The sequence below is a fragment of the Sarcophilus harrisii genome, chromosome 3 (genome assembly GCF_902635505.1).
Source record: "Sarcophilus harrisii chromosome 3, mSarHar1.11, whole genome shotgun sequence".
NCBI classification, from domain to species: Eukaryota; Metazoa; Chordata; class Mammalia; order Dasyuromorphia; family Dasyuridae; genus Sarcophilus; species Sarcophilus harrisii.
Window position 1 is genome coordinate 40,493,442 of NC_045428.1, and position 26,047 is coordinate 40,519,488.

Genomic DNA, 26,047 nt, shown 5'->3' on the forward strand with positions numbered 1-26,047 from the left:
AACTAAATAAATAAATACATTGTAAAAATGGGTAAAGGAGTCCTACCAGATACATTCTATGACACAGATATGGTCTTGATAGCTAAACCAGAGAGAGTAAAAACAGAAAGAAAACTATAGGCCAATTTCCCTGATGAATATTTTTGCAAAAAAAAAAAAAAATGCTAGCAAGGGGATTACAGCACTATATCATCATGCTTATATACTGTCATTGGGCTGGATTTATATTAGGAATGTAGTGCTAGTTCAATAGTAAGGAAACTATAAGCCTAAAAGACCATTCAATTACAAAAACAAAAACAGTATCAGATTTTAAAATCTATTACAAAGTGGTAATCATGAAAACAATATAACTTGTCAAGAAAGAACGAGGAATCAGTAGAATCGATTCAGTACATAATACATAGGAATAAGTGACCAGTAATCTAGTGTTTGATAAAACATAAAGATCCAAGTTTTTGAGGCAAGAACTCAGTATTTGACAAAAACTGCTGGGAAAACTGGACAGCAGTTTGGCAGAAACTAAACATAGACAAACATTGATATATGTTTTGCTGTATACCAAAATATAATCAAAATTGGTAAATAATGAACATAAAGCTGATATCATAAGCAAATACAGACATAAAGGGTGACATCATAAGCAAATTAGGGGATCATGGTGAAACTGAACTGTCAGATCTATGGCTAAAGGAAGATTTCATAAGAAAACAAGAGTGATAAGATCATAGGAAGTAATGGATAATTTTGATTACATGAAATTTTTTTTTTTGTACAAACAAAACCAATGCAGCGAAAATAAGGAGGAAAGAAGAAAACTGGTGGAAAATATTACTCTAAGCTTCTCTGATAAAGGCCTTATTTCTCAAATATACAGGGAACTGGGCTAAATTTATTTAAAAAAAAAAAGCTAATCCCCATTTCATAAACTGTCAAAGGAAATGAATAGGCAGTCTTCAGAAGAAATTAAAACCATTGACAGTCACATGGAAAAGAATTCTAAATGACTATTGATAGAGAAATACAAATTAAGGCAACCTAAGTAAGGTATACTACCTTATACTTATCAGGTTGGTTATCATTCCAGAAAAGAAAAATGACAAATACTGAAAGGGATGTGGAAAAATATAGATACTAATGCACTTCTGATGGAGTTATGAACTGGCCCAAACATTCTGGAGAACAATTTGGAGCTATGTCCAAAAGGGATAAAAATATGCCCACCCTTTGACCCAGCATTAGTACTCCTAGGTCTGTATCCCAAAAAGATCAAAAAAGGGGGAAAAGACCTATTTGTACAAAAATATTTATAGCAGCTCTTTTTTGGGATAGCAAAGAACTGGAAATTGAAAGGATGGACATTAGTTAGGAAATAGCTGAACAAGTTGTGGAATATGATTGTCACGGAATACTACTATACTATAAAAAATTATGAGTATGATGGTTTCAGAAAAAAAAACTGGCAAGACCTATATGAATAAAGTGAAATAAGTAGAACCAGAAAAATATTATACATAGTAACAATAATACTGTAAGGATGATCATCTCTAAACACTTAACAACTCTGCACATAACAAAAAAGAACCTAAAACGGAAAATGCTATCTATTTCCAGAATGAGAACTGATAAACTATGAGTACAGATTGAAGCATACTTTAAAAAAAAACACCTATTTTTATGTTTCTTGTTTTTCTTGTTTCATTTTTGCAACATGGCTAATATGGAAATATATTTTGCATGCTTCACATGTATAGTTGATATACCACTTCCCTTCTCAATGGATGGAGGAAAGGCTAAAGAGAAGGAAAGAATTTGATACTCAAAATTTTAAGAAATGAACATTAAAATTTTTAATGCAATTGGAAAATATTTAATGAAATAAAAACATAATTTTTTTTGACTGAAGCAATTAGGGTTAAGTTACTTGCCCAGGGTCACACAGCTAGGAAATATAAAGTGTCTGAGGCCAAATTTGAACTCAGGTCCTTCTAACTTCAGGGGTGGTGCTCTATCCACTATACCATCTAGCTGCCACTAAAAATATAATTTAAAAAGAAAACAATTGAGAATGATTTTTTTCTTATTTTCATACATGAATACTCAAGCCTCCATTTAGTCTTCCTCATGCACAGCCATTATTCAACTCTTGGACTAAGATAGCTGCCAGAATTCTCTGATGGTATATACATGTTGCATTATGATTTTTCTATTTTAATCTCTATATGTAGGTAAGCTAAGAATCAAATTTTCTATTGACCTTTACTATCTAATGATAGTATATATATAATAGCAAAACTATATGGAAAGGAAATAGGTGTATGATTCAATTTGAAGTTTCTTTGTATTTCCATGATGTATTCCATTCTCTTTTGTTTGAGGGAAGTTGGGTTTTCAGGATGCTTATTATCAAAATTAAAAAGGAAGTAACTACAACAGAAAGGACCTTCTCTATAGCACACACTTTTATTCACAAAAGAGAGAACCTTAGGACTTAGAGGAAGTAACACTATATGTCAAGTTTCTGTTCCTAAATAATAAATCCACTTCATAAATAAATAAATTCCACTTAATAAATATTCAAAAAAGAGAATAAATACCCCACATTATTGAGGAAACATTTTCATCCACTTCTAGTTAGCAAATTCAGACAAGCATCAAGTGTGGTTATAACTGTCCCCAAATCAGTCACCTTCCAAAGCTGAACCTAAAGATACAACATCTACGGAGGAAAAGTCTTCCTTGTTTGACATGGACCCTGCAGGTCCAGCAGAGGCATTCCTCCAGGTGGGAACATGGATGTTGGGGTGGGCACCTTGGAAAGTGGGGTCCGCCACTTTCAGAGGCTTCTCTGGCAGCTACTTTTCCAGGAAACTATCCCTGTCTGAACTGCCATGTCTTTGGGGCATCCCAAACCCTGGAAACTGCTCCATCTACATCCGGGATCCTGGCAGCCTCCTGCATCTCTCCCAAGACCTGCAAGCTTAGACTCTCAGAGCTCCAATAAACAGCACCCTGCACGGGACCTGAGGCTGGATGATAGGCTCTCCCTGCCTAGACATCCTGGAGTTTCAAAAACCAAATGTGACAATGCTTTTGAGCATGTTTTCCTTAATCAACAGAAACTGGTTTCTATTTTTTTAGATCCCTAAAAGTCCATCTCTGCTTTCACTAATTTCCCTGCATTTCAGATATCTGCATGTACACTAGGTTTCATGACAGTCTATGAAGCTTCCTTCTTCTGTGAACCTCAAAATTATGTAGTCTTCCCTAAGTTTCAGAAACCAAAGCCTTAGGGACCAAAGCCAAGTAAATCTCTGAAATCCAGAAATACATCTTTTCTGATAATGCTGTGTCCCAAAAGCCTGCAATCTTCCTCTTTTCTCACATTCTAGAATGACATAATTTTCCTGGAACCCTGGACACTTACCCCTGGACATACATCTCTTATATCAGGTACCAATATCCCTGAACATCAAAATTCTATGAAATCTGGTGACCATAAGCTCAGAGAGCCCAGAAAGTCAGAAAAGGAAAGGTTTTGATTCCAGAAGAACCAGCAAGTAGCTTTCCCCAACAAACCATGAGTATCTATAATGTCTCCTCATCGGAGAAGCAAAAGAAAGAGAAAGGGATACTGATCAAAAAAGAAGTGTCCCTGAACCTGGCCTCCAAAGGCTGGCTTCCACATGAAAAAAGAGCCAAGAATTGCAGTCAAGTTTGATCCTTTACCCCATTTTGGAAATGAGAACAAAAACAGATGCAGCTTCTCAAGAGTTGCCAAAAGAAGCTGCCCTCTACCAGAGTATGGGCTGAGCCTTGTCCACTCGCACAGTGACCTCCGGCCTCAGTGGAGTCCAGCTGGAACATGGCTGCAGTCACTTGGATTGTGATGGCAAGCTTGAGTAGCTGGCAGCTGGCTTAAAAACCTCGTTGTTGGCAAAATAATCCAAAAGACAACTTGGAAGGAGCCGAAACTAGTTTTGTTAAGGATTTATATTCTGCCTCGTGGCTTACAAGATAAAATAGAGATAAAATGGGGTACCTGTCTTTAATAATACATAAAACAAAAACCAATTAAGATAAATAGGGAAATGCATGTTACCAGGGATAGAAGAAGAGTTAGTATTGACGTCAAGCATTTTAACCCTGAGATTCTTGGCAGCTTGGAAGTATACTTTAAATTTCTCAAAAACGTATATATCTAGCCAGAACTGTCAAGCAAACTGGAAAAAGGAATAAGGGACCAGAAGATCCAAAATGTTCTTGGCTAATAAAAAGATAAAACTCACTCAGACTCAACATTTGAGCAAGAACCAACATTTCAAATCAAGCCACAAAAAGTCAAGAAGATCTGAGTTGGGATTTGAGATCTTGCTAGCTGGGAGACTCTGGGTAAACCATTCAACTTCTTTTGCCATACTTTCCTCATCTGGAAAATGGGGATAAAAACTGAACTTACCTCAGAGAGTTGTTGTGAGAACCCAGTGAGATAACACAGGGGAAGCATTTTGCAAGCCTCACTGAGCTAAGTAAATACCAGGCAGCATTACTGAGATTACTAAAATCCCATTCAGAAAATACCTGTTAAAAGAGCAGCACTATGGAGCTGCCTCGGGTGACTCCCAAGTAGTGTGAGGACTTAAATCTTCATTATTGGGAAGGAGAAACTGAGTCAGCAGCAGGATCTGAGTTTTATCTCCCAGCTGCCCTAAATCTATCTAAGCCCCCGTGAATTTTTATCAGAGGGAGGCTGCTGACCAGGGGAAGGTGATACTATTCAAGAAAAGCAGAGGAATGAATATGCTTTGAATCCGTTTCATATTTATTTGGCCTAGGAGAGGTAATACATGGGGAAGGGAATGAGCTAATTAGTTCATTAACATTAATGAACATCGAACATTAGTTAATCCGAGGCTAAGAGTAAAGATGTGACAGTCTCCAGAAATCATTGACCATGGGAAAGGGGGTCACTCTCCTAGCCCCAAGGTGGGGGTGTTTTACCCCTAGAGCTCTGGCCTCCACACCTGGCCCGAGCTAGCCAGAAGGCAGACCCTGCTTCCGGCTTCCCGTGAGCTCAAAAAAGGCTCCCCGCCAGATTCTCCTGGTCGACTTTTTCTGATCTGCTCTCCCTGACCTTGGGCTTCTGCACTCCCCAGAACCCTGCCTGCCTACCAGCTTCCTTCTTATTATTGGATTATTACAAAGGGCAAATGACCATAACTACATATTAAATATTATATATATAATATTACAAAGGGTGAATGTTTTAGCTATCTTTGTGTGTCTTAGTATGGAGCAGCCTCTAAAAATGGTTGTTGAACTGGGGCTGAATGGAACCAGAGGAAGCCACATGGTTCTTGGGAAAATCATCTGGCTCTGTATTCAATCACACTGTCTCCTGAAGCCCTTACTGTAAAATTGGGAGGGGGGGGGCAGGCAGGGGATCCATCTGGAGGGCTCTGAGACTTGCTCTGACTCCAGAATACCCTCCATTGGCTGAGGCACTCCTGGCCCACTGACTTTGTCCTGGGCTTCCATGTCTCATGGTCTTTTGCTAAAAGGCAGAGCCTGCATTTACAGAGCGGTTTAAGGTCTTTCTGTTCACTCTCCCTTGGCCCTCACAGCAATGGCCTCAGGGGCAGTCAAGGAAGATGAGGCAGAAAGCCTTGCTCGGTCACCCAGCAGCCCCCAAGGCCCAGGCTGGATCTGGGCTGCCCCGAGGCACCCTGGAGGCCTGGCTGCACCCCCTCCTCGTGGTCCTTCCCCAGAGTGTCTGCTCACCCGGAGCTGCCATTCCACTAGGTCGGTGCCTGTGATCATCTCGGTCACAGGATGCTCCACCTGCAGCCGCGTGTTCATCTCCATGAAGTAGAAATTGTGGTTTGAGTCCATGATGAACTCCACGGTGCCTGCAAGCAAAGACCTGGGTTAAGTTGCAGCAGCAAAGTAGGGAAGGCCCTCAACCTAAGCCCTGCCACGAGCCGACCCCCTCCTGGAGCAGGGCGTGCCCTAGGAAGAAGGGGCTGGATCAGGAGGACCCAGGGTCTTTTCCTCAGATAACCTGGAGCCTGGTGGTCCTACGTGGGCAGAGCACAGGCCTGGGAGGCTGCATTCAAATCTGGTCTCAGACACTAGCTGGGCAAACTTGGGCAAGCCCCTTAGCTGTTTGTCTGCGTTTCCTTAACTGTAAAATGGGGAACATGGGAGCATCTCCCCTCTCCCCTTCCACCCCGGGGCTGTCAGGAGGGCCAAAGCAGATAATGTTTGCAAGAGCACTTAGCCCAGTGCCTGACAAATAGCACCAGCTATATAAATGCTTATTCTCTTTTTTTTTTTAATGCCCCCAAACATGCATCTGATGTCATTTTATTTCTAATTCTCCATTCAATGAAAATTATTTGATATTTAAACAATTCAAACTCTAGGATCTACTGCATGGGTCAGAAAATTCCAGGCTTTCCATGTCTCAGGGCAAAGGAAGAGCAAGAAAAATAAGCAAGAGTTGGGACAAAACAGAAGATCTCCCGGGAGATCCGAGAAGATCCAAAGAAAGATAGCAGGATGGAGCTTTGGTCCTTGGGAGGGTGAACACCTCCAGGCTAGTTCCATTGAAAGCACAAGCAGGGAGCCCGGGGGTTAGCTGGCCTGGGAGGGAGTCTGGGCCCAGCCACAGGAACTTTCACCTCCCAGAGAATGTGGGGAGTCAGGTATCTGGGGGAGGGGGGGAGAAGATTGAGGGAACCTCTGCTTATAAGGAATGGCAGGCCTGTGTGTGTTAGCCAAGAAAAGGCTCTGGTGAGCTGGACTAGCACGCCAGGTGAGGGAAAGCTGCCGGCTGCCAGTACTTAACAGGGTGGAGAACTCTTGTTTTCAGTTTCAGGCTACAGGAGAAAATTGAAGGAAGACCTAAGACCAGAAGAAGTGATAATAATGAGTTGCTATAAATTTTTAAAAAAGCAGACAAAGAGAAAGAACCCAAACACAGAAAATTTCTATGGAAAGAAAGATGAGGGATTCATCTTCAGAGGAGGACACTAAAGTTTAAAAAAAAAAAAAAAAGCCTCTTTACCCCAAAGAATATCATTAAATAGTTACCTGACCAAAAAGAATTCATAAAAATAGTTAAAAATCAAATGAGACTGAAGAAAATTTAAAAAGAAAATAATAACAATCCAAGAAAAACTAGAAGATTATGAAAAGAAAATCAACCAGCTAGAAAAGGGGATTCAGAATCTTAAGGAAGAAAATGACTTCTTGAAAATTAGAACTGGGCAAGGAGATGCCAGTGACGTTATAAGAGACCAAGAAAAAAATGAAACAAAATGTACAGAATGAAAAAATAGAAGAGAATGTGAGACATAAGAAAATCAATGGATCTGGAGAACAGATCAAGAAGAGAAAATGTAAGAATAATCAGACTACCTGAAAATCAAAAAAAATTTTGACAGTAACATAAGAAATTATTAAAGAAAATTGTCCTGAAGAGTTAGAACAAGAGATGAAGGTAAAAATGAAAAAGAAAAAAAAATCATCAATCACCACTTCAAAGAGATACAACAAGTAGAGGAAAATCTACAGGATATTAAAATAGCCAAATTGTAAAATTCCCAGGTCAAGGGGAAAATATCATAAGCAATAAGGAAAAACCCATTTCAAATATGGTGGAGTTACAATTAGAATCACAGAATCTAGCTACATTAAAAAATCAAAGCTCTTGGAACACTATATATCAAATAGCAAAAGAATGAGCATTGTGGCCAAAAATAGCACACCCACCAAAGTAAAGCATAATCCTGAACAAAAAACAAAAAAACAACAAAACAAAACTTAACAAAAAACCATTCAATATACTGCCAGATTTTCAGAATTTTATTGCAAAAAGACCTGAATTCCTTCCTAGTTGTGTGATCCTGGTAAAGTCACTTAACCCCAATTGCCTCAGGGAAAAAAAAAAAAGACACCTGAATTTGACTATAAGATCCAAGAGAATTATAAAGTAAACATCAAAGACTGATTACAAAGGGCTAATTTAAATAAAGATAAAATTTTTACTTTTTATATTGGAAATGTAAATTGTATATTATCATTACCATTAGTAAATGGGTAGTTCCAAAGAAAGAATGGGTTAGAGCTGAATGTAATGTGATTCTAAAAAGCAAAACTGTAAGGAAAACATAAAAAGAGTAATTATACAAATGAGGTGCCAGAGGAAGAACTGACACAGAGAAATTAGATAGGGGAAGAGGGCTGACAGTTCTGGAACCTCATTCTCTTCAGGAATGCTTTAAAGAGGGGACAATACATATTTATCTAGAAGGTTATAAAAGTCTTCTAAATTCAGTCAGAAACAAAAGGAAGGGAAACAGTAGAGAGAGAGGATAAGTGAAGGATTCTTGGGATGGGGGCAGAGAGGGGAGAGAAGACACATAAGTTAAATAGTAGAAAGGCAAGGTAAATAAATAAAAAGAAGGTTGGGGAGGGATAGGAAATAAGAGAAATAGGCAAACATAATAATAAAGATCAGATGTAGAATTTATTGGATTAAAAAAAGCAGGGGGAATGATCATGATCTCAGAGAAATTTAAAGCTAAAATAGACTTAATCAAAAGAGGAAAACAGGGAAACTACTATATATCATCCATATTAATTAATATTTTAAAAACTATTTAAAATAACTAGACAATATAAGATTGGAATATTGATTTGGTGTAGGATAAAATGAGTTGGTGGAATTAGAAAAATATAAAAAGATTCGAACTTTTGAATGAAAATGAGAAATAGAGGATATATAAACTGTACTGTCTTACATAGATGTATATGTGCATATTATTACAGACATCTATGTATGTGTGTATATGTACATATGGATACATAAATATATCTATGTTTAATTGTAGCCTTCTTGAGGGATATGAGAGGGAGGAAAGGGGATAACAAGAATAAAATAAAAAAGGCACAGTCAATAACAAAAGAAAATCAAAAGAAGCAAAGATAGACAGCTCTGAATACAATGTGTAGAATTTATTATATAGGCTTTCTTGAAATGGAAATTTATTGTTTTATATTTGAATTCTTTTCCATGTTCTGTGTACATGGAAATTTTTTTCTTCATATTATATTTAAGTTTTGAATAAACACATTAAAAAACAATTAAAACTCTATTGTTGCCTCTTTATCTAAGAGGAGGGATTCCCTGGAGTTAACACTGAGCAAACCATAGTAGGCCCTCAGAATCAGTCCCAGAAGTCTCAGCAATGAGACTATGACTAAGTCACCTCAAGGTGACCCAAGAGTAGTGAAGCTCAGGACAGTAGCTAACTTTGGTCCAGCTGAGGAACCTGGAAATCATTATTTTGCTTCTTTAAAGAATATGCTTCCATCCATGGGAACCCCGACTCATGCCCAGATTCATGGAATTAAATCCACATGGAAGTGGATTCACATTCTGTAAGTGTTCCCCCGCCCAAAGACAGGGGGAAAAAAAAAAAAAAAAGCTTTCTGGTTTTCTTGTGCTCTCAAAACTGGAGAAATGCACTCTCATTTCTGGTCTTTCTCATCCCCCTTCTCACTCAGCTCCCTCCTGCCCACTCACCTGCACCCACATAATTGACGGCCTTCGCAGCTTTCACAGCGGCTTCCCCAAGCTTCCTTCTTATTTCGGGATCAATTCCAGGCTGTGAATAATTAAAACAGTTAAAAATTAAATCTCCCATGAGGATCATGGGCATTACTCACTATCTTTTACTCAAAGAAAATCCAACTTTATGTTCATTAAGGAATGTCTTATTTTCAGGAACTGTTACTATCAAACAAAATCAATGACTCATTAGATTGGCCCATAAACTGTAGATTTCCCCAATTACACCTCTGCCTTTATGCTCCAGGCCAGTTTTTATTTTAATTCATAAAAATCACAAATGCCTATTTGACAACTTTTGCTGACCCTTCTTTGTTTCAAAATACATCACAAAATTCTTGTGCAGCATGATAAATGTGGAAATATGTTTAAAAGAATTGCCCATGTTTAACCTATATTGGATTACTTGTTGTCTAGGGGAAGAGGGAGGAAAGGAAGGAGGGAGAAAAATATGGAACACAAAGCTTAACAAGAGTGAATGATGAAAACTATCTTTGCATGTATTTTGAAAAATAAAAAGCTACTTAAAATACATCACAAATGAACTGAGACGACTCTTTAGGCAATATTAGTCAAAATCAGTGGAAGTGATGGAACCAAGAGATAAACTTGGAATGTTGGGCAACAATATAAAAAAGCTCCATTTCATTTGGTCAAGCTTCTAATGACAATTAAGATGTGTTTATAGGAAAAGTGCATCTGAATAAACAAGTGACCTTGGTAACAATTAACTGTAGAACATTAACTGCCTCCACTTCCTCAATTATAATGAAAGCTCATTCTCTACAAATGGAGTTTCACTGGGTAACAATTTGCTAAGTAAATCAGGATGTCCAGAATATTACAGTGAAACGGAAACACCAAGCTCACTGACATTTTCATGCATTTTAGGAAAAAGAGGTGAATCATAATAAACAAGCTATCAGAGATTTTTTTTTTTAACCCACTTGGTTGTACAATCTGAGACCAGCTCATCCAGCCTAGGCTCTTATACTTTCTGCATCTACAATGTGAATTCACAAGTTGTGAATTGAGAACTCATAGATGTAGTATCAGATGGAATCATGGAGGTAACCTAATCCAGCCCTCCTATTTTACAGATGAGTAAACTGAGACCCAAAGAGGTAAAGCAAGAAGTCCAGGCTTATATCCTGTCTGTGAGGATATGGAAATGCCTCAAAGAAAGATTCTAATGAAGTTCAAGATTCTACAGCAGGAAATTGAGTTTATATATTCATTTCTATCTAGAAAAACAATATATTTGAGAAAAATTTTCAACAAATCTACTTTTCAAAACCTTTTCCAAAAAAATTTAGATTTCTGGCCAATCAAAAATTAACCTTACTTTTAATTAATTTTTAAACTGTATAAGAAAAACTTACTGTAAAATACTAATCATCTTAAAGTTTGTCCCACTGTAGGCAATCACACATGATTACGTGATCATGGAGCAGGCCATTGTGTGGCCCCCAAGTGTGTTATGATAAGCACCTGGCCCTAATCAGGCCTCTGATGTCATCAGTACAGGGAAGCTCCCAATGACTGCCCAAGAGCAGAGAGAGCCCTAGGTCTGGAGTCAGGAAGAGTTCAGTTCAAATCTGGTTTTAAACTCTTACTAGTTGTATGACCACGGGCAAGTCATTTAACTGCTCTCTGCCTCCATTTCCACAACAGTAATATGGGGATAATAACAGCATCTCCTTCCAGGGTTATTGAGAGGATCAAGTGAAATAATAGTTGTACAGCCCTTAGCCCAGGGCCTGGCACACAGCAGGTGCTACATAAATGCCTGCTTCCTTCCTTCTTTCCTGGAGGAAACTCTCTCACCCACCACACAGCAGCAACTTCCTCACCATTCAATCTAGAAGATCCTGAGGGAAGCAGGACTAGACTTTACGGGCCTAGGATAAATAAGGTGAATTAAGCATCAATTCCTTTAAAGACTTTCCTTACCCCCGGGGCCTCCTCAATGATTTTCTGGTGTCTTCTCTGTACACTGCAGTCTCTCTCAAACAAGTACACAGCATTGCCGTGTTGGTCACCAAATACTTGGACTTCTACATGCCTGTTTGAGGGTAAAGACTGACATCATTATCCTTTGTTCTGAACGGGTAATGTGGCTTTTGTTAAACCAAACCACTGGGCTCTCCAGTGACCTTCTAGTGAGCTACTGGGGGGTTTTTTAGGTTTGATTTGTGTGCTACATTAATATATGTATTTATTTAAAACTTATTTATGTTCCAGACACTGTTAATGCTGAGGATACAAAGAAAAGTGAAATTAGTCTCTGCCTTCAAGAAGCTAATACTCTAATGGAGAAGACAACATGAAACTAAGTCAGTCTCTCTCTCTCTCTCTCTCTCTCTCTCTCTCTCTCTCTCTCGTGCACACACACACACACACACACACACACACACACACACACACACATAGAATACAGGGGTTAGGGCTGTCACTGCTACCTTTATATAGGATTGAATCAAATTACTAAAGACAAATGGTTAATCCAGAAAGCCTTAAAAATACTAATGTGCTACAACTACAAGTTACCAATTCAGAATATATTCCCAGGTCCTTACAGGAACCCCCATCTCATGCTAAGTGCTGAACCTGAAGCCCGAGGCAATTAGGTGGAGCAGGAGATGGAGCACTGGCTCTGGAGTCTTGAGGACTGAATTTAAATCCTCTGATCCAGGACACTTACTGGCTGGGGACTCTGGGCAAACACTTAACCCCAAGTACCTCACAAAAACAAAGGACAACAAAAAGAAGTAACAATGACGTTACTGGGGCAAGGAGAGAAGCAGTTTCTCAGGGCATGTGACGTCCATATGTGAGATGACTGCCGTCATGTGCTCCCCGGATGTTTGCCCAGGATCACTAGCCCCCTGTCCAAAGGAGTCCCTTGCTCATACCCAGTGGGATTCTTTACTGGAAAACTGATTCCTTTAATTCTTATCCAGAGGTTGTACTAATAGGAATAGATGGCTGTTTCCAGGAGAGGGGCCTTCACAACTTTCCTTAATAACTCTTTCTCCACATGAGCTGGCATATGGCCTAGTTAATAATGCCAAATGACCTATTTTGTTAATTATTTTTCCGACTCCATCATTTGCCAGACTCAATCATTCTTCTCAAGGTCGTTGGACCGGTCAATCTGACCTCAGTCAAATTTCCTTACAGTAAACAGAGCTACAAGTCAATCCAAGTCAATCAGTCAATATTTGACAAAAGAATATTCCAGATCACAAAAGTTCTCAGAAAACCCGCTGCCGTTGACTTCAGTGCAATATGGCCTGTTTTCCATCTTCCTTGAGTTCCTCAGACAATGCTGTGCAGCCTTAGAAAAAGGGATCTTACCTCGGGGTGTCCACAAACTTCTCTAGCAGCATGGCGTCGTCGTTGAAAGACTTCCTGGCTTCTCTCCTGGCTGATTCTAACTGCTCTTGAAACTCTCCTTCTGATCTCGCTATCCTCATGCCCTGCAGCAGGAAACCAGGTGGTTACAAGGGTGACGTCACATGAACAAAGGCAGCTTTCCAGGGAAACCCACAAAGGGTTCTCTCTTACTTTTCCACCTCCACCACGAACCGCCTTAATCATGATGGGGTAGCCAATTCTTCTTGCATGTTCCTTCAGGTGTTGGTCTGACTGATCTTCCCCATGGTAACCTTCAACAATAGGAACCCCAGCAGCAGACATGATTGCCTTGGAAGTGCTGTAAGGGGGAATAAAAGGGGTTGAGAGGCCACCCTGAGTTCCTTAGTACAATCGATTATTTCAATAAACCATAGACTGTTCTTTTTTTCTTCACTTAATAGTATTTTAATTTTTCCAATTATATGTAAAGATAGTTTTCAACATTCACTTTTGTAAGATTTTGAGTTCTAAATTTTTCCCCCTTTCTCTTCCCTCCCCTCGCCAAGATAGCAAGCAGTCTGATATAGGTTATACATAAACAATCATGTTAAACACATTTCTACATTAGTCATGTTGTGAAAGAAAAGTCAGAACAAAAGAGAAAAACCACAAGAAAGAAAAAAAAACAAAGTGAAAAGAATATGCTTCGGTCTGCATTCGGACTCCACAGTTCTTTCTTTAGATACGGATGGCATTTTCCATCATGAGTTTTTTGGAGTTGTCTTAGACTTAGTTGTCCTCAGAAATACAATGATCTATCATAGTTATTTTTTTTTTCACAATGTTGCTATTACTGTGTACAATGTTTTCCTAGTTCAATCAGCATCAGTTCATATAAGTCCAGGTTTTTCTGAAATCCACTTGATTATCATTTTTTATAGCACAACTGTATCCCCTTACCTTTATATACCATTACATTTATTCTCCATTACCATTATACCACATATCTCCAATATACCATTACATTACATTCTCCAACAGAGAGACATCCTTTCAATTTCCAACTCATTGCCATCACAAAAATGCTGCTATAAATATTTTTGTACATGCGGGTCCTTTTCCCTTTTTTATAATCTCTTTGGGATACAGACAGTGTTGGTATTGCTGGATCAAAGGGTATGCACAATTTTATAGCTCCGTTTTGCGCTTAGTTTTAAATTGCTTTTCAGAATGGCTAGATCAGTTCATAACTCCACCAAAAATGCATTAGTATTCCAGTTTTCCCATATCTTCTCTAACATTTGTCATATAATGAAACTTTATAAGGAAATTCATACTCTATGGGTCATCAAATATTAGAAAGTTCTACATTGACTAAATGTTACTACAGATGGATAATTACAAATGTCTAACTTTCCCCAAGTCCATTTCCTAAGTAACATTTTAGAACAAAAATAATGGTTTTATTAGGAGAAATAACATGTAAGACATCCTTCCCCTTTCAGCAGTAAGACACAGTTCAAAAGACATAAGGGTCAGTGAATTCCTCATTGTAAAATGCTCCACAGGCGCTCCAGAGATCTTATTGATTTGGTAGATTTTGGTAGGGTTTGCTGAGGCACCTCAGAGGAGGGACTGAATCTAAATCTTTCTGACTCCGAGCCTGGCCCTCCATCTCCTATGACATGTACCACCTCTTATTCCTCTTAGCACAAAAAAGGACATTGGGAAGAAAAATAAAGACGTACCTCTTAATTCCCATATCTCTGATGGCAGATGAAGGGGGCCCTATGAAAATGATTCCCTCTTGCTTACACAACTCTGCAAACTCAGTGTTTTCTGAGAGGAAACCATACCCTGGATGAATAGCCTAAAAAGGAAGAACAAAAAGTAACACCATGGGGAGCCTTCCCAGAGTGGAAATAATGGACAGCGGTGTCCGGTTTCAGCCTTATCAGGGCACTTACATCTCAGAGGGATCAAGGATTTAAATGAAAAGGACAAAGGTTCCAGGCTGAAATTTCAGGCTCGGATAAGGGTGTGTGAGGAGGGGCAGGAGCATACAACTTTACCAACACTCCTGAAATCACATCTCCTGAGCTGTTTCTCTACCTAAATGTAAAGATTGACTGAGATTGGCATGTGGCCCTCAAACTCTCTCTTTTCCTTCCTCCTTCACTCTAGCTAGTGATAGTCGCTTGTCCATGGCAGGTTATCGATCTTCTGGCCCCACAACTCCTTTCTCAAGGAGTTCAGTCCTTAGCAGACAGTCTTCCCCCTTCATCCAAACAAACCCTTGCCCTCTAGACCATGAAGCATGTCGTCCAAACTGTTGATGTGCCCTAAGGTCTGAAGCTCAAGTATTATTTTATACTGGGTGTCCCTATAGTGTGCTTTATGCCTATGAAGTCATTCCCTCAGCTACCTAGTTGGCTGCCTTAAACTTCCTAAGGTTTAAGCTGCACTAAGACTTTAGAGACATCATATATATCCATCACATGCACTTATGTACATACATGGTACCACGTCACATCAGAGTAATGTCATTTTGGTCCTTCTTGAGAAGAGATACTAACCAATACAGATACATATATGAAAGGGAGCAATAATACTACTGACTTTTTAAGATTGTAGTTAGGATAAAATGAAATAATATTTGTAAAGCACTTTGCAAACCTTTTAGTACTATAAAATGCTTGCTGTGATTATTTATTATCTTCCTTACTATTACTATATTCCTTACTATTATCTTCCCTCATGAACTTCATTAGTTAAATCATTAACTTGTTAGAATAAAGTCTGTCTTGCCTTTTTTTTTTCTATTTGTATTTACAGGGCTTAGCACAGTGCCTAACATACAGTAAGATTTTCATGAATGCTCATTCATTCATTTTTTCATTTCTGGAGACTTCAAAATATATGCTAATATCCCCTTAAACATACTGAATTTCCAATTCTTCAGCCTCACCATCCCCTACGTTCTGTACCTTTAATAAACCTTAGTCACACATTAGGGACAATCCATCACCATCACTCTCTATGACAGAGAATGCTGAAATTTTTCTTTCAGACCAAAATCTCTTTCACTTCCATCTCTCCCTTGGTCTCACTTCTCCCAAACATCTTCATCCTTAAAATGACTTCCAGTCACTGCCCTCCTTCTCCCTGCTTTCTCATTTATCATCCTTGCTCTGCCCTTACTCCTCTTTTCCATAAGGACCCGACTCTTGAAGGCCAGCTCACCTTTACGTGGTCCTCCCATCACCATGAATCTCTTTCTAAACCTTAATCCTGAATTGTTCCACCCATGTGCCTTCTCTGCTCCTACTCTGGGGCCATGGAATACAGGTGAAAGAAACCATGAAACTAGCATATGCACCCACGAGAAATGTGTGTTAATAATCTCAGCTGGGCTCTCACTGCTCCCAGGCAGTCCTTCTCCTCTTCTTATGCGGACATTTTAATGTATTCCCCACAACTTCTGTTCCAAACTTTCTCTTCTCTTCTCAAGCCAACACACCCTCGCTTTTTCTTTTTTTCTCAGCAAAAACAGAAGACCTCCACTGTGAGCTGTGTCTTTCTTCAATCCCATACACAAGCCCCTTGAACATCATTCTCTATTCTTGCTTTGCTTGAGTCTTGGACAAATGGTCCTTTCCTGAGGAAGGCCAATTCCTCTTCTCCAACAGTTTTCCAAGGCAATTGCCCACTATAATCTTTAATCTTTCTCTATTGGTCAAGATCTCAAAACAAACCAACCCACCAACAACATTCTTCCCTAGACCCTCTCATTTCCTCAATTCCCTTTCTTACATTTCTTCACCTTCTGAAAGCCAAATACCTAGGGAAAAAGTCATCTTTCTTGACTGTTCTACTTTTCCTCTCCTACTTATTTCTAAACACCTTCTAATCTGGCATCTGACCTCACCACTATACTGAAACAGCTGAGTCTGGTGTCAGTGGGGGAAACTCTCTCCAGTCATCTTATCCTGGTAATGATTCTGGGATAAGGAGACCTGCTAACGTACTGTGGTGGTTAATAAAGCCTGAAGTTATGGGTTTGGGAATCAGGAATGGAAAGAAAAGGATAAGTATGCTTGACAGACATTTCAGAGGGAGATCACCTGGTTTTAATGCCTTATGGGCTTTGAGGGAGCAATCAAATATAATTCAGAGGATTCAAGACTATGAGTAGGGGGAAGGTGATGCCATTGACTAAGATTAGGGAGGGGAATTTAAGTACTGGAGAAGATGAAAGAGCATAGGACACAATTCATCTCAGAAGACTGAAGGGTATCAAGTGAAAATAGCCATTGGATAGCAAGAGATCCAAGACTAAATCTACATGCAGAGAGAAACGAACTAGGAACAGAGTTCTACAATGATGCAGGGTCAAGGGAGGAGAACCAGGAAAACACCACATGCACTGACTACAACAGTGTCAAATGGAAGCAACTCTGAACACTGTTCTGAATATAATAACCAAGCTAGGCCCTAGAAAAGAAGAGAAAATGCACTTTTCTCCCTTCTACTGAGAAGTGAGAGGCTAGGGATGTGGAACATTGCATACACTACCAGACTTGGCTGATATGTTGGTTAGTTTTGCTGAACTGCCTTTTTTCCTCTTTCTTTTCTATTCTCTGTTGATGGCTTGCTGAGTAAGGGAGGGAGGAGAGATATATTAGGAAAGAGAAGTGATTTTAAAAAAAGGTATCAATAAAAGAAAAAATTCTGTAACAGATTCTTTTTTCATATGAACTACCTTTATGACCCTTACCTGTGATGCTGAAGCCTTGGCCACTTGAATGATTTTTTCCATGGAAAGATAACTCTGTTGTGAGGCAGCTGGACCAATGAAGTATGCTTCATCTGCCTGTTTCCACAAATGTCATACAATTATCAGACTGTAGGGTTTAGAGCTGAAAGATAGTTTAGAAGAGCTAGTGCAACTCTTTGATCACAGACAAGGAAACTGAGATTCTGTTCAAGCTCATAGGGACCCTTAGAAAGACCAGAGTCACCTCCAAAACTTGACCTCTAATCACCTTGCCAAGCTGCTTCTTACTGCCAAAAAATAAAAACTTTTTCCAAATGTCACTTAGGTGGTTGTTTAATATACATTCCCCCAAGGTGCCCTTTAAATCAGAACTACTAGTCTATCACTGTTATTGTGATATTCTGAAAGATGGGGAGTTTCCTTGGGATTTGGGGGTATAGAGCAACAGTGTGGCCAGACAGAAGGCACCCGTTTTCTAGTGAGGAAGCCCTACAAACTCGTCCTTAGATGATGATGAACACAAACAGGACTCCTGCTCAAAGACAAGCGGCTTCTGCTCGCCTGGCCTGCAGGAACTGACCAATGCTTCTGCTCAGCAAGGAGGCAACGGAGGAGGGTATGTATGAAGGAATTTGCAAAGCTCTTGTGCATGGTGTTTTCCCCAGTAATACAGAGGCTCCTAGAGAGCAAGCACTATTTCATTTTGTACCCCAGGCTCTAACATAGTGGGTGCTTCACAGATACTTATTGATTGATTCTACTTTCCTTGGCTTCAGGTTCCCTTTGGTACAACGAGGGGTTGTAAAGTGATCTTTTTCAGAATCTTCAAGCTGTAATCACTAGTAAATCTATTTACTACCTGGATGATGTCAAACACATCATTTTGTCTCAGCTTCCTCCTTTGTGGAAATCTAGTTCACAGGATTATCTCAAGGATCAAATCAAATGAGATAAGCTGTAAAGCTCTAACCAAACACAAAATATGATCATCATTACTAGAAAAAATCATTACCACAAACTTCCACTAGGCTGGGCTAATTTTAAGGAAAAACTGAGTATACTAACTTAGAAAGGGGCAAAAAGTTTGAAGGTGAAGGTATCCAGCTTCCTCCAGGTCTGACCACATACCATCTCCACATGCATGGAGTTCCGGTCGGCCTCGCTGTAGACAGCCACGGACTGCACGCCCATTTTCCTAGCTGTTCGCATCACTCTGCAAGCAATTTCTCCTCTGTTTGCAATAAGGACCTTGGTAATATTGCTTCTTCCTGTTTAATACACAAATGAAACTGGGACTTGGAACATGACTGACAAGTAAGTAGTATGCTATCATGTTAATCAACCTAAAAATGGGTTTTAAACATTCCAAAGTCCAAAAAAATATGATCTTAGCCAATTTTGATGAGCTCATTTCTTACCACAGTTAACCAGCATAAGCAGAAAAATGGAAATAGTAAGAGTTCTTAAGCTTAAAAGTGGGAATTGAGGTTTACATACCCCAGTGGGAAGTGTTTTGTTTTCCCTTAGATTCTGTAAAACCAAGGGTCGAATTAACTCGCTTACGCAAAGATACATTCTGCATATATCTCTGGCATTAGATGTGGATGGTATCTTTGTACCAAGACATCAGTACTTGTAATGGAGTTCTAGCGAAAAAATCTCCAGTTGTCATCACACATTTGATGTTCTTTAACTATTTTGATGGTTTATTTAAAAAAAGAAAGTTCTATAAAATATATAATGTAGAAATTCAATGTTATGACAAAGAATTTCTTAATAAACATTTTAAAGATGATAATAATTATTTTTCCTTATTATAATCCTGAAAGCTAGGGAGATACTATTTCAATCGATAGATCAAAATCAGTCACATAAATGTGTTCCATTAAAACCTATTTGTATTTAGATATTTAATATCAAAAGAACTTTGATGTAAGAGCTACAAATACAAAGAAAACATCATCATCATAATAAAAGTATCACAAAATCACTAAATTGCTTATGAAAAATTTTTTTCTCTTTATGTAACACAGATTGAAAGAAAAAGTATACTCTTTTAAAATATTTCCATTAAGAAATATTAAATTATTTTTAAAATTTAGTACCAGTTGATGAATATTTCATAGTTCTTTGTCTCCAAATCCATCTCCTGTAAAAGAAATCCAAATAGCATTATAATGAAAGAAGAAACAGAATGACTAAAGAAAAGCACGTCATTATTCAATGAGAAAGGTCATTTCAGTGTCACATTGACCCTTTTAGTGTTCCTCACCCCACAAATCCTCAAAGTTTGGCTGTGCTTTCCATTAATCTTTAGCCACTAAAAATGCATAATGCTTTGGTGGAAAATATATGACACTAAAGATCAGGAAATCCAGGGCCTAGTCCCAGCTCTGCAAATAACTAATGGGTAACTTCAGGGAAGCCTCATTTTGGGCTTTTGTAAAATTAAAAAAAAAAAAAAACTAAACAAAGTTCTTTTCCACTTTAAGGTTTCTCACTACTATTCCAGGAAACAGCTGTGGTGACTGACCACATATGGTCCTTTCAGGAAAATGAGAGTATTAGGCTAATGATCTCCAAGGTCCTTTTCATCTCAGGTAAAATCTTAGGAGGCTTGACTAAATTAAATCAGTTCAAGGGAAACACTGCTGTAGAGAAAGAGTGTCCTGGTCTGAGAGTCAGGAACATTTCGTTTCAAATCCTGCTGGCCTGGCCTGATCTCCTACTTAACCTGAGAAAACTGAGCCCCCCTGCTAAGAGCTCCTTCATTGCCCACCTCCCTTTGCTCCAGATCTAAGGAAGAGATAGTTCTTGTCTTGATCCCCTTGGGCCCTTCTCAAGACAGTCCTGATATCTCTTTCAGAAGCTCTTCTCATTCAGGAATGCTCATGTTCCCTCTCTCATCTTCAAGCTCTCTCTTTCCATTGGCTACGTCCTTGTCTACTAGTAGACCCAAATATCTGACATACTTTTAAAAAAGTCAAAAGGAATCATTAGTTCACCCCAAGATCATTCCCTCAAACTACCATTTAAAACCTCTCCTCCCTTTCACTGCCTCTCTTAGAAAGAGCTGCCTACTCTCAGCGCCAGCCACTCACTTCTCACCTCTTTCCAGCTTCTGATGCAATGATTCTCTTCAAGGGTACCAACAATCAATTAATTGATAAATCGAATGTCTTTTTTTTTTTTTTAAAGTTCTTATTGTCTTTCTCTATCCCATGTTGACAAATCTTTCCTCTTGGACACGGTACTAGGGCTCTGAAGATGACACTTTCTGGGTCCATCTGCCCTGTCTGATTACTCCTCTGCGTCCTTTGCTGTTTCATCATTCAGCGTCTACCCCTTAACCAGTATATGCTTTTGGCTCTTCTCTCCATCAAGGCCAACCCTTCTCCTTGAACACCAACATTTCTTTTCTCTTTATCCCTTATGTCCTGATGGTATCATCAATTCTCATGGGTTCAATTAAGTCTATGCAGATGATTCCCAAATCTATACATCCAGCTTGAAATACTATATAAGTGCTAGCGATCATTCTCAGTCTAATTATTGTCGTTCTGATATGTGTGACCTTATATAAATACTAGTGATCATTCTTAGTCTAATTAAATCATTATTAGTCTAACTATTGTTGTTCTGATATTTGTGACCTTACATAAGTGTTAGCGATTATTCTCAGTCTAATTATTGTCATTCTGACATGTGTGATCTTATATAAATACTAGTGATCATTCTTAATCTAGCTATTGTTCTTCTGATATTTGTGACCTTATATTAGTGCTAGCAATCGTTTTTAGCCTAATTATTGTCGTTCTGATATGTGTGGCCTTATATAAATGCTAGCTTTCAAAATTCTCAGTCTAATTATTGTTGTGCTAATATGCATGCCCTTGGATCAGTCACAGCATCCATCTTTCTGGGTTTGTATTTCCTTATCTATACAATGAGGAAACTAAACTAGGCCTCAAAGTTTCCAACCAGAGACTTGGGGCTTATTTGTGCCTCTACAAGTACAGAATTAGAACCTAGAATCTGGACTCTAGTCCCAACTTTGCCACTGATATCCTGGATGACCCCGGCCAAGTACCTTAAACTTTCACAACCTCAGTTACTTCACTTGTAAAATGAAAGCAGTAGCCTAGATAATGCTCTGCATCTTTAGAGCTTTAGTCTTATGAATGCTGGATTCATATCAAGGAGCCTTCTAGAGACAGTGCTTTAATGAGGGAAATAATAGGTGAGGAGTATTTTAAGCACCATACCAGCAGGCATTGGACAGAGAGTTTTGGTGCAGAGGAGCCACTTCTGGCCCTCCAAACCAACCAATCGATTAGCATTTATGAAGGGCATGTCTGGGAGCAAAGAGATGGAGACAGAAAAAAAGGGCAACAACAAGGAGCTTCCATTCTAACAAGAGAGTCAGCATGGCATAAATAGGGACACAGAAGGTACAGAGATTGAGATGCGAGAGAGGAGGGGCTGGCATCTGGAACCTTCACTGTGCCCACCTACTTCCCTTTCAAAGAGGCCAGGCTTCCTTTATGTGGAGGCGTGTATTATTGCCAAGGCGGAAGATCTAGGGCTCCATGTCAAGCTGCTTTAATCATATAAAAGCAAGAGCAATTTGGAAACACTGTTGACTTTTGATTATATACTGCAAATAGTGCTGCCTGGCACACAGTTAGCACTTAACAAATGTTCTCTCTCTATCTCTGCCTTTGTCTCTCTGTCTGTCTGTCTGTCTCTGTTTCTCTCCTATGACTCTGTGTCTCTGTCTGTTTCTCTCCTGTGACTGTTTCTCTATTTCTCTGTCTCTTTCTTTCTCTTATGTGACTGTTTCTCCCCTGTGACTGTTTCTTTCTGTCTCTCTGTTGTCTGTTTCTTTCTCTGTCTCTGTTTCTCTATCTCTCTGTCTGTTTTTCTTTCTGTTTCTGTTTCTCTTTCTCTCTATTTATCTGACCGTTTCTCTCCTGTGACTCTTGTCTGTTTCTGTCTCTGTCTGTTTCTCCCCTGTGACTATCTCTCTGTCTGCATTTCTCTTTCTCTGTTTCTCTTGTAACTGTCTCTCTGTTTCTCTTTCTTTATCTCTGTTTCTTTCTGTCTCTCTGTTTGTTTCTTTCTCTGTCTGTTTCTCTTTCTGTGTCTCTTTCTTTCTCTGTGTCTGTTTCTCTCCTGTAACTGTCTCTCTGTCTCTGTTTCTCTTTCTGTGTGTCTCTTTCTCTTTCTCTGCCTCTCTTTCTGCCTTGGCCTGTTTCTCTCCTGTGACTCTTGCCTCTTTGTCTGTTTCTCTCCGGTAACTGTCTCTCTGTATCTCTTCTTACCTGAAGGGCTGTGAGTCACACTGGAAGCCTGAGTCCTTGCCCCATATTTGGTCCTGTCAGTGACACAAGGCGATTCTGAACTGGGTGAGCCTCTCCCTCCACCTTCTGGTTTTTGCTCACACTTCTTCCTTCCATCTTCTGGCCCCTAAAAACTTCTGATGTGCTAATCTGAAGAGGAGGAAAAGTGGCCTGATTTTATGGGGACTAGGAAGAGAAAGGAAGGGCAGATGCAAAAGCCCTGGTGCTGAGTTGGAGCGGAGGCTCTGCCCCAAGAAGCCGCGCTCCAGAGAGCCAGACCTGAAGAATGAAGCCGCATCAGCACAATGCGTCTGTCCTTGCTGACCATTACAGAATGAAAGCACCACTCGCTGACTGTGAGGAACGCAATACAATTTCCCTCTTCGAGTTTTGTCCCTGCCTCCCACCCTTTGGGAAGCCAAGAACAGTTCCTCAAACCCTGAGGACGGGCTTGGGTGGGCTAGTGGACAGAGTGCTGGCCCAGGAAAACCTAGGTTCAAACCTGGCCTCAGACATTTCCCTGCTGTGTGACCCTGGGCAAGTCACTTAACCCTGTTTGCCCCGGTTGCCTCCTCTGTAACCACTGCAGTACCTTGACAAGAAAGAGTTGGATGTGACTGACCAACTAAACTACACTGAGGTATAATTCTGTGAGTCTTCCTGCTGTAATGGGCACTGACTGACACCTTCACAACCTAGTCACACTCTCAAAGAGGGTTTTCCTAAATAGGAAAACTGAGGCAGCTGTGTTTGTATAGATCTGTCCATGCAAAATGTCTCCTGGAAGGAGATTTCTTTCCTGGAGTGAGGTCTGCAGAATCTTCTCAAAAGGGCCCCTGTGAGTTTTCTTCCTGTCAGAGTGAGCTCAAAAGAACTACATCCCTCCCCAAAACAAAAATACACCTCGCTATCCCCACAGCACTGCATACACTACACACAGATAACCAGGAGGCACATTAAATCACATGCATGCACATACCTAGTGCCTGACACACAGCCAGTGCTTAACAAATGCTCATTAATTGAGCTATACCCAAAACAATCAAATACATGCCTATTGGATGGTAGGCTTGAGGATGAGATGGGAGAAGAGAGAAAGAAGAAAAAACGGAAGGAAGGAAGAATGAGACAGAAAAAGAAGAGAAAAAGATAGGAAGGAAGGAAAGAGGAGGGAGGGAAGATGGAAAGGAAGGGAGGGAAGAAAGGGAAAGAAGACATGAAGAGAGGGAGGTTGGGAGGAGGAAAGAAGGAAAGGAAGGAAGGTAGGAAAGAGAACAAAAGGAAGGAAGGAAGGAAGGAAGGAAGGGGGAAAGAAGGAGGGATGGAAGGAGGGAATAATAGAAAGAAAGAAGAGAAAAAAGGCAGGAAGGAAGGAAGAAGAAGAAGGAAGGGAGGGAAGGAAAGGAGAGAAGAAAGGAAGAAAGAAAGAATAGAAAAAAAGGAAGGAAGAAGGAAGGGAGGGAGGAAAGAAAAGAAACGAAGGAAGCAAGACAGAAAGAAAGAAGAGAAAAAGAAAGGAAGGAAGAAGTAATAAAGGGAGGGAGGGGGCAGAGGGAGGGAAGAAAAAAGGAAGAGAGAAAGAAAGAAGAAAAAAGAAAAAGAAAGGAAAAAGTAAGGGAGGAAAAGAAGGAAGAAAGAAGAGGAAGGAAGGAAGGAAGGAAGGAAGAAAGAAATAAAGAAATCCTTGACTTCATGGCACATGTAAATACTGTTGCAGTACTGACAATATGTGCTTGCCCGCACATGAGAAATACAAAATGTACATCAAGTTAAAATGTGGTAATTCTGTGGAGGGCGGATCTGGAAAGCCGTCACAGGGAAAGGAGGGAGCTAAATGGCCAAAGAGCAAGGGGCTACATTACAGGCAGTGGGGACCACTGGACAAAGGAAGCCTGGATGCCTGTGGGAAATGGCAAAGCTGGTTGGGACAGCAGCGTTCAGGAGGGAGAACACCTTGAGGAGGCAGCAGTGAAGCTAGCTGGACTTCCAAGGCCTGGCAGAGCGGTAACGGGGAGGCCCTTGAAATAACCGGGAGTCACAGCAGTTTCTAAAGCAGAAGAGTAGCAGGGTCAGGCGTGTTCTTCAGAAGAATTACTTTTCCCCATTCGGATCCAGAATGTGCAGAGGCAGAGGAGGTGACGCAAGAAGACCAGTCAGGCGGCTGCCATGACTGTGCGGGAGACACGTGGCCGGACCCACGTTCTGCCGGGAGGGAAGGAGACTGACGGGCCAACAAGAGCTGGGGACACACCTGGCCGCTCCAGACCAAGCTCCTTCTTCCACATCAAACCTGGACTCTGGCCTGGGAGCCAGCCTGGGGCTGAGTCGGTGAGACCCCAGATGGCCGCCATGTCCGCAAAGCTCCTCTCCCCTTTCTAGCTCCCCTGCATCTGTTCTATTACAACTTCTGCTCCTTGAGGGAGGGAATTGCCGCTTGCCTGCATTAGTATGCCCCAAACTGATGCATAATCAATGCCGAATAACTGTTACTTATCTGTCCTTATCTCTCCAGTCCACATTAACTTGGGATAAACAGCCACTGAGATCTGTTGTCATGGCAGTGACTTCTCTTCCCTTCACTTTAGAACAATCACGGTGGGTGCGGGAGCCGGGACTGCAGAGACAGCCCTGAGACAGCAGCCCGCCGGCAGTGGGCGAGGAGGCCTGGCGGGGCAGGGCCAGAGCCGAGGGAAGGGAACAGGGCCTTTGACATAGCGGGCACAAACAGTCTACATCCAATTCCAGATGCAGCAGGTGGGGCTGCCAGAGGAGAGGGCGGCTGAGAATCCGCCCAAAGAAATCCTTGGTTCCAGGCGAGGTCGCCACGGGAAGTACAAAGGGAGGGAGCCAGGGCGAGAAGGATGCTTAGCGTTGGAGGGGGCGATCTGGGGAGCACGGCCAGAGAGGTGGGAGGAGAGCCAGGGCAGGGCC

The 26,047-nt window shown here is 40.4% G+C and overlaps 1 protein-coding gene across 3 annotated transcripts in view; it reads right to left on the minus strand.

Annotated features, from left to right (window-relative positions):
• MCCC1 (methylcrotonoyl-CoA carboxylase 1) overlaps positions 1–26,047 on the minus strand; it is a 45,909-nt gene that overhangs the window by 19,308 nt on the left and 554 nt on the right. The window contains exons 1-10 of one of the 3 annotated variants that reach the window (XM_012546487.3): positions 23,099–23,571; positions 19,880–19,923; positions 18,903–19,042; positions 17,775–17,870; positions 14,746–14,867; positions 13,208–13,355; positions 12,998–13,119; positions 11,591–11,702; positions 9,593–9,674; positions 5,782–5,909 (exon numbers count right to left, since the gene is read on the minus strand). In XM_012546487.3, the coding sequence (XP_012401941.1) occupies positions 5,782–5,909; positions 9,593–9,674; positions 11,591–11,702; positions 12,998–13,119; positions 13,208–13,355; positions 14,746–14,867; positions 17,775–17,870; positions 18,903–19,042; positions 19,880–19,898 (969 nt within the window). In that variant the 5' untranslated portion in view covers positions 19,899–19,923; positions 23,099–23,571. Of the gene's footprint in view, positions 1–5,781; positions 5,910–9,592; positions 9,675–11,590; positions 11,703–12,997; positions 13,120–13,207; positions 13,356–14,745; positions 14,868–17,774; positions 17,871–18,902; positions 19,043–19,879; positions 19,924–23,098; positions 23,572–26,047 lie in introns of those variants that run through there. The other 2 variants (XM_031957739.1, XM_031957740.1) reach the window with 2 other exon arrangements.